The sequence below is a fragment of the Impatiens glandulifera genome, chromosome 9 (assembly GCF_907164915.1).
Source record: "Impatiens glandulifera chromosome 9, dImpGla2.1, whole genome shotgun sequence".
In the NCBI taxonomy this organism is placed as follows: Eukaryota; Viridiplantae; Streptophyta; class Magnoliopsida; order Ericales; family Balsaminaceae; genus Impatiens; species Impatiens glandulifera.
In genome coordinates this window covers 32,068,541-32,077,996 of record NC_061870.1, presented here as the reverse complement: position 1 = coordinate 32,077,996, position 9,456 = coordinate 32,068,541, and the positions used below count along the sequence as shown (strand labels likewise).

Sequence of the window (9,456 nt, the reverse complement as noted above, 5' to 3'; positions counted from 1 at the left end):
TTGCTTATTTGAAAAGTTGGTTTATTTGAAAAAGAAGATTGAAATATCAAGTCAAAGGAAGTGGGTCCTAAATTACCAATGCGTGATGAAATCATGTGGCAGGTGGAAGGAAGCATATATCATGATATCATAAAAAAGATTGGTTTTTAATTAATAAAATTTAGTTTTGATGAGATGGTGTGTGGCGGTGACAGACGGACATGCATACGTGGCGCGTAATGAATGGTGAGGAAGATATGATTAGGGGTGACAGGTGGGCAATTGATCAAATACTGTACGTATTGGCGAGCAGTAAGTAGTACAGGGAAAGTGACTGCTTTTTTGTACAATGTATTAATTTTCTTCTTTTTTGGAATTTAATGATTTTGCTGCTTTTGCCCGTTAATGTCGCCATTCACTTGTCAATCCTAGTTTCATTTTAAATTAACTAACCTAGTTTGATTGACCATTTATTTAATTATTTATAATATTTTGTAAGTTTATTTGTTAGGTTTATTCCACGTATTCTCAATTTTTATTGGGTCTTATCAAATGCTTTACACTCTTTTTCGTGTAATTGAAATTTCAAACATTTATTTTTAATAAAAAAAATATCTATAACTTATGACATAAAATTTATAAATAAATAAAATTTTATTCACTAATTTAATTAACGAATTTTAACGAATTAATAATTTTGACACCCAATTCTTTAAAATTTGTAGGTCAAAACCTTAATGTACTGAAATTCGATAATTAATTTAGTAATATTAATCTTTTATTTATTTATAAATATTAAGTAGATATTATGTTAACGACGTTTATTTAAAATCGTTAAGAAAAAAAATATTTTTGTATAATTTTAATAATAATAAATCCAAATTATTAAACTTGAAAAAAATTGACTTCATAATAAGAAACCCTAAATTCGCAATTCGGAAGATTTTATCTATAATCTCATCTTGTTAAAATATTAAACTTTGAATTACTTAACAATTTAATAAAAAAGACATTCATGTAATCTTAAATTTACAAGCAAAAAAAAAAAATCTTTAAAATCTAGTACAATTTAATTTTTATTATCCCTTTTATTTTATAAAATAAAAATTATATTCTGAAAAACTTGACAATATCAGAACAAAATGACAAACAATAACATTAACGGATACAAACAAATTGATGGTGTAAAAATGTTTTAGAGAAGTTAATGAATGTGAGTGGCACATGTAACAAAATATATTTCATTCGAATTATTAAAATAATTTCGCTTACACTGAAATTATAAAATTGAGTTATTAAATTTAGTTTTTGTTCTGTTATTTATTTATTTATTATAAAATACAAACCCTATCCGGCAATCCCTTGACTAAATGTATCTTATAACCTTATTAGTGAAACTGAACCACGATAATTTAAATTTGTATTCGAGTAAACAATTTTTTAAAAAAGATATAACAAATATAAAAATTATATTTAAATAACTTCAAACGTCCCTTTTAAAATATTAAACTATCAAAAACTTAGAAAGATTCTATCATTCTCTCAATCCAATTAGATCACAAAAAAATCAATGAAAATGATAACATTATATATATCCTTTAATTGTTAACTAATGCCATGATTCTATTTTCAAACTTGAGAAACAATAATTTGCAATTCCTTATGATGTCGTTTTCCTATGTCCTTTTCGGTTCTAGTTTCATTAACTAATAAAAATTAATGTTAATTATTAAGTTAGTTCGGATTGGAACATATTATTTAAATAATATTTTTTAAATATAAAGGGAATTAAAATAATATTTTAAAGTCCTGATTTTCACTTTTATTTAAAATGTTTTAAATGTAAATTAAACACATAATGATCATGTAGAAATCACTTTTGTTATTTAAACTATTTTAATAGAGGTGTATTATTTAAATAATTTAATTTAATAAAATAATGAAAATTGAATTATTAAATAAATTTTTAATTAATTTAATTGATGAAAAATAGTAAGTATAAGAATGTTGTTGTTTAAAGATTATTTAAATAATTCTTATAGAGCAACTCTTAACCTCATCAAATAATAATATTTATGAATTAGAAAATTGTATATAATCCCAAATATTTTGAACTAGAAACAATCATACAAACCGAACAAATGGATGGTTACTAAAAACATTACAACAAACATAAAATAGTTGTAAAAAAAAGAGATTTGTTTTTATATAAATATAATAAATATTTAATAAGAGAGAGAGGGGGGAGAATAATGATGGATTTGAATAGACTATTTAGGAAAAGAGAGGACTGAAAATATTGTCCCCCATGGGAGGGAAGGACCCAGCTACAAGCCTTTTCTCCAGGCAGACCAAACCAAATTGTGTTAACACATCAGACAAATATTAGTGCGTTTCTCTGCCACTTCCAAAATTAAATTAAATTTATTTATTACAATATTATCAACAGTTTACTTCAATTTTACCCGTTATAATATATACAAGTCAATCACCGTTAAACTAAGGTACGATCAATAAATGGGCATAAGAATTAAGAAGACATAAATCACTTATTTGATAAAATGATATGTTTGAGGTGTTTGTTTTTTCAATTAAATAATCTAATAAATAAAACGGCCATTATTATTCTGAATCAAATATAGAGAGTGGCAGAAGGAGAGAAGAGAGTATTAGGGTTAGGGTTAGCATCTTCATTGGGGATAGGGTTTTGGTCTTTATTGTTTAGAGATTTTTTTTCCCTTTTTCCAGCATTTCAAAATCTCTTTCATTTTTAAAGTTGAGTGCCATAGCCCCCTGTTTTTTCGAGCCTCGTGCTTTCGCTCTCTCCATCTCTTTCTCTGCGTGCATTAAAATGGGTGGCTTACACTTCTTGTTTGATGTCGGATTATTTGAAAATTAATCAGATTTATTTGTTTGAATTTTTTGAATTATATAATTGAAATTATCAAAGTATTTTATTCATATAATCTGAAACCATGTTTGGTGTACAAAATCACTTTGGTAGATATCTTTCAAATATGTAGTTTCATTTATAATGTTAGCATCTTATATATAGTTTTCGTTTAAGGGTTTCATTGAAGGGAGGTTATTTAAATAACTTGGAAAGAGAAAAAATGATAATTTTAAAGATATGATAAATTTTTTTATAAAAAAACTTAAAAGGTATTATTATATATAAATAAAATAAAATATATTTTAATATTTTAGTAAATGATTTGAGTTTTTTAAATAATCCAAATCAAACCAATCCTATGACATTCAATTCTCTGTTTGATTTTGTGTTTATAACTTTTTATTTTGTTTAAATAACAAAACAAAACATCTTAAATATATCAAACAAATTCTAGTAATTTTATAAATAGAAAAAAAAATGGTTTTAAAATAATTTTATCCAACAAAAGAATTTATAAAATAATTATATGAGATTTTATTTTTTATAAAAACTTAATTTTTTTCACTGCAAAATGACTGTTGAGGAATACACTTTTCATATTCATAGAAGAGAGAGAGAAGAGATTCAGGCAAGCGTGCCCTCTTTGGATCCTTTTCATGGCATAATATACGCCTTTCTACAAGATAAGTTAAATCAAACAGGCTTTTTTTTACTGACCCAAAACTTAATTCAAACTTTAAAAAAAATAAAAAAAAATTTAACCTGTGGTAAAAAAATAAATGACCAACTACTTAATTAGCTGTCTTCTGATAAAATTGTCCAGGCTTAAAAGTTACATGATTAACTCCTCACTGCAAAAGATGAATTAAAAGAGAAAATCTTGTTGGTTTTACAAAAAGATTTTTACTTGTAAGTGAAATCATCATGGGTTTTCTGAATTACATAGACCTCTAGTAGTATATATATATATATATATATATCCAAATTCAAACAAAGAATGAACAGTGCCTGCATTACAATGGTGGACTGTTAATATTTATTTATCTTTGACCATCAGTAAATTTTGGACTGAAATTGCGTCTTTGGTTGGAAAAGTAGTAATTAATGTTTTATCAGTAAATTTATTTTTGGTTTTAACTTTCTTACGGCCTTTATGCTAGTTTTAATGATGACCCTTTTACTCATAGCTTTCCCTTTTTCTTAATTGGGGGAGAAAGATATATATATAGACAGAAACAGATATTTTTTTTTTTAATATTTTTTTTTTACTTTCTGAATATGAAAAGGGAAATAATTTGCAGGTGAATATTTTTAATGGGGGGTCATTCAAATTTTAGGGTTAGGAATCATGATTGGGTCTTTTTGACCATTTGAAAGAGATGAGATGGATAGTTGCATAAATTTGTAGTTATATGACAGTAACACTGTTTAAATGTGTTGTTCCCTTTTTTATATACAAAATAAATAGCTAATTTCTTTCAGCATCTTTCTTTTGTGAAATCTGTGTCCATTGCTTTGTCTTATCAACCTTTTTTTCTTTTTCATATTCTTTTCTTCAATTATCTACTTTAAATATTCAAATAACATACATATTTTAATGAAATAAAAACTTATTTGCTAAATCTTTATATATGTTTCAGACTTATTTTATATGTTTGATATGTTTATATATTCATTATTTTAAATTATCCAACATATTGGCAAAATATTCATATATGTTTGATTATTGATTTACTATAAATTATTTTTTATTTTTTATTTTTTAAATCACACATATTAGATCAAAGACTTGTCATAAAAAAAGACAGTATAAATCTTAATAGGCTGAAATTTAATTTTAATGAACTATTGGATACAATTTCAATGGGCTTAAAACAATTAATTTTGGGCCACATCAAAGTAATTATTATTATATCAATTTACTTGGGCCTTACCAGCCGTTAAGGAGTTTAAATGTTCACCCCTTATCGGTCCATTTAAAACAAACGATTGGTCTGTATGTCGCCTAGCAATTTTTTATTTATTTATTAAAATCACATTTATTATATTATAAACAAATTTGTTACGAATTAATTTTATAAATATAATTCTTCTTAGTCTTTATATATTCTTCTTCTTTTAATTAACTTTGTATTTAAATATATAAAATTTTAAAATTGCTTCATATTAAATACTTAAATATATATATTTAAATAATAATAATATATTATATCATTAGCTCAAAATTTTCACATTGTTGAACTCAAATACTTACCAAAATTTTCGATTTTGAGACACTTCATCATTTTTTTTTATATACAGTATAAAATCTTAATGGGCTGATGCTGAAAATTTAACATTTTTTTGGGTCAATATAATGAAATTTAAATTTAATGACAATGGGCCGTAAATGATATTTATCAATTGATTTTGGGCCCAGCCGTTAAAGATTTTAAACTTTAAACTGTTAAGTAGGTCCATTTAAAACAAACGATTGGTTTGGGCTTGGCCTACTTGCAGAGATCCACTTTCTAAAACCCTATTCTTCTTCCTAAGTCTCTCCATCGCCCTAAAACCTCGATATTCCATGTTTGTATCTCCGTCAACTAAACAAAGATTCTGTGTTATTTCGATCGTTGTTTAATTTTCAGGCATTTAGTTTCGTTTGATTCTCTACTGAGCATCCGTTTGTTCTAAGAACAAAAGTGATGAAGAAGAATGCTTCATCGAAGAAGGGGAGCAGAGGAGGGAAGAGAAGTTCCGTTATCAGCCAAGACCCATTCTTTGAATCTGAACCGAAGCGAAGAAAGAAATTTGATGAGGACGAGGATATAGTTAGTAGCGAAGATGACTTCGAAGACGATGGAAAGGCCTTCGGTGGAGAAGACAAGGCTGTGGAGGAAGAAGAAGAGGAGACTGCTGCTGAGACGAGGAAGAGATTGGCTGAAGCTTATTTGGAGAAGATAAGGGCCATAGCGAGCAGAGAAAAGGAAAATGACGACGGGATGGAAAGTGGCGACGAGGACGAGCGAGAAGGAGAGAGAGATTCTTTGGTGGCGAAGATACTGCAGCAGGAGCAGCTGGAAGAGAGTGGAAGGGTCCGTAGATTGATTGCTTCGAGGTAATTCTTATAATTGTCTTTGATGTAGCTGATCGTTCTTGATCCTTAACTTAGTAAAGATACTATTTTTTTATGCATGATATTTAAAGATCGAGCTGCAATTTTCTTTTTTCATGCTTTAATAACCATATTGATTGATGAGAATTTGCTATATATATAATCATTCATATGTTCAATTCTGGGGAATTGCTCATTTTATTAATATCTTAATATGGAAGCAGGGTTCAGAAGCCAGAGGAGAGTGATGAATTTAGGATCATAGTCAAGCACCGTCAGTCTGTAACTGCTGTAGTACTCTCTGAGGATGATAGTTTTGGGTTTTCAGCTTCCAAGGATGGCTCAATTGTCAATTGGGATGTTGAAAGTGGAAAAGCTGTAAAATATCTATGGCCTTCGGACCATGTTTTAAAGGCACATGGATTGAAAGATCCCCAAGGCAAAGCTAAAAAGCAGAGTAAACAAGTTATGGCATTGGCCATTAGTTCTGATGGACGTTACCTTGCAAGTGGAGGGTTAGATCGCCATATACATTTGTGGGATACTCGAACCCGTGGTCATATTCAGGTAATATAAAGTATTCCTTTCTGCCTTTTCTTTTCTTGAATTCATTTAATTTCTTATGCTCCTTAACCTCATCCAAAGGTTAAATGTGCTGCTAAAGACTTTCACCTGAATAAGTTAGAAGGTCACTTAATTTGCTAGTCATTAGCAGAATTTAAAATTTTAGATGGACACGATCAAGACTCAAATAAAACTTAGTATCTTGGAATGGAGAGCTGAGATTATAAGACATGTGGACTGCCAAGATTATAATGTGGAGAATGGATCTGAAAGAGGCATACTGCCGTTCTCTTGGTTGAGCTAACGAAAGACACATGTCAAGGGGAAAGGTGCTTCTAGTGTGGTACCTTGGAAGCACGTGAGGAAATGAGTTTTGGCGGAAAAATGGTTATTAGTTACTATAGAAAATAATTGTACTTATGAGGATTTTCTGTTGAATTTAGTCTCTGTGTATTCTATGTTTTGTATACGACTATTCTGTATGAAATTTTTTGTGAAGTAAATGAAAATAATCATTTTTATTTGGTATTCTTCTTTCTGACTACATAGCAATGATATTCACAGGCTTTTCCTGGCCATAGGGGACCTGTATCATGTTTGGCTTTTAGATATGGCACTTCAGAACTTTTTTCTGGTTCATTTGATCGGACAGTAAAAATTTGGAATGTAGAAGACAGAGCTTACATCAACACATTATTTGGTCATCAAAGTGAAGTGTTAACCATTGATTGCTTGAGAAAAGAGCGCGCTTTAACTGTTGGACGTGATCGAACAATGCATCTTTTCAAGGTATAAGCATGTTTAGTTTCTCACTTCATCTTATTTGTTGGTGCTAATGATAAGTGAACTTACAAGTTGGCCCATTTGTTGAATTAAAGACTTGTGTTATATATGCCTATCCAACTTGTTTCATGATTAATCTTCCAAGTGGTTATTTGATTAAAATATCCTTTTGTATTCAGTATTTTGAAATGTTATAAAAAATATAGTTATGGTATTTTATTATTTTTGTTGATGATGGCACAAAGGTTAATTTGATTGAAACTATGAAAACCATAAGACTCATTGATGTAAACGCAGAATTGCATTTTAAACTGATGTTCCTCTTGCTAGTATTACTTCTGCAACAAAAAGTAATCATAATATCAAATGTAGATGGATTGAACAAAAATATATGGTTGTTTTCCGATAAGATGTTTTTATTTCAAGCCCTTCAATTGATTAACCAGTTTGACTAGAAAAATACAAGTAGCTCAAGTATCATGTCTTTTTATTTTTCAATCAAACATCAGGTTCCAGAAGAGTCACGATTGGTGTTCCGTGCTTCAACATCATCTCTTGAATGCGGCTCTTTTATTAATAATGATGAATTTTTATCGGGTACTGATGATGGAAGCATTGAGCACTGGACTGTAATGCGTAAGAAGCCTGTACATACTGTCAAAAATGCTCACGCTACTGTGAAGTATTGTAGTGATGAAGGATTATCAAATGGTATTAAAGGTAAAACAAAACCTCAGCTTATATTAATGTCAGCAATTTCTTGCATTGAATTTAACAAGAAAAAAAATGCATGCATGATGTTTGCAGAAAATGGTTCTCATGTACCTGAAAACAATTGTAAAGCTGCTGATTCTTGGATAAGTTCGATATCGGTATGTAGAGGTAGTGATATTGCAGCATCAGGTGCTGGCAATGGTTCTGTCCGGCTCTGGGGTATTGAAAATGAGGCCAAAGGCATTAGACCATTGTTTGATCTTCCAATTGTAAGCCCTCAATTTCCTTTCATTGATTTAAATGCTTGATGATAACATGGAATATATATATGTAATCCAAGTATTATTTGAATAATCAAGTGGTTATTTTCGAATAAGCTTGTTTGATGTAGGTTAAGGGTATTTTGGTTAATGATTTGAAATTGTTGATTTGATATTAATCTCAAATAACCCATATAAAAACTTAGTTTCTTTCTCACTTGTTAAACTTTTTCCTTACAACAGGTGGGGTTTGCAAATTCATTAGCTTTTGCAAAATCAGGGAAGTTTCTGGTTGCAGGAATTGGCCAGGTCAGCATTTATTCTTTCATTAATTACTCTTTCATTTCCTGGCCAGCCATTTTGATTTTAAAGTGTTTGTATGCATGTTAGCAATTTTGGGATCATTGTACAATTATTGCTCTTAACTTTATTGAAATAATTGTTATTCGAACAGGAACCTCGATTAGGAAGATGGGGTCGCGTTCCTGCTGCCCAGAACGGTGTGGCTATTCATGCTTTGAAACTCTTATGAATGGAGTTTATAAAATTTTGACTTACTGAAAGAAAAGATAAGAGCATCACATTCAACAGATTTGTCATTATAATGTCAACTGTTTTGAATTCAGTCATTTTTGTCATCTTTATTTCAAGGAAATTTTAGACAGGCAATTTTAGCATATGGTGTTCTTGTAGCAAATTATTGTTGTTTTTTTGTGGTGTTATTTATTTTACTTCAATTTCAAAGACATGCACATGATTTGTGTATTTATGTACTCTTTTTTTGTTAACATGGATTAGCCAGCCTCGTTATAATAACATTTTTTTTTATCTTTCATTAATCTTCATTTAAAGTTTATCTATATAAAATTAAACTATATTAAATAATTCATGATATTCAAAATATTTTAGTGGGCACAGTTTTATTGTTAAAATTATTAAGAAAATCACATATATTCGATGGGATTAGAGCATAGGAATAGGTAAAGGGTAACTTAGATGTTAACTTTAGTAAAAAAAAAATTACAAATAGGCAGATTAAATATATGGATAAAGACATGCGAGTACAATGGAATATTTATTCTCGTGTGTTTGCGGATTATATGTTTAACCTGCGAGAATTAGTTGCATTTCAAAGAAAAAATAACACCCAGTGTTCTAATAAAAAG

At 29.0% G+C, this 9,456-nt stretch overlaps 1 protein-coding gene across 1 annotated transcript; it reads left to right on the top strand.

Annotated features, from left to right (window-relative positions):
* Positions 1-5,426: 5,426 nt before the first annotated feature.
* LOC124915595 (U3 snoRNP-associated protein-like YAO) lies at positions 5,427-9,125 on the top strand. Its single transcript, XM_047456351.1, has 7 exons — positions 5,427-5,972; positions 6,194-6,536; positions 7,098-7,322; positions 7,826-8,036; positions 8,124-8,299; positions 8,534-8,599; positions 8,745-9,125. Exons 1-7 carry the CDS (start codon positions 5,560-5,562, stop codon positions 8,820-8,822), a joined length of 1,512 nt encoding a protein of 503 aa, XP_047312307.1. The 5' UTR covers positions 5,427-5,559; the 3' UTR covers positions 8,823-9,125.
* The last annotated feature ends 331 nt before the right edge of the window (positions 9,126-9,456 follow it).

Bases quoted from the DNA above. Each gene is read 5' to 3' on its own strand.
- LOC124915595 (XM_047456351.1), top strand. From the start codon at position 5,560: ATGAAGAAGAATGCTTCATCGAAGAAGGGGAGCAGAGGAGGGAAGAGA. The intron at 5,973-6,193 runs GTAATTCTTATA...ATATGGAAGCAG, and splicing joins CGTAGATTGATTGCTTCGAG to GGTTCAGAAGCCAGAGGAGA. The intron at 8,300-8,533 runs GTAAGCCCTCAA...TCCTTACAACAG, and splicing joins CATTGTTTGATCTTCCAATT to GTGGGGTTTGCAAATTCATT.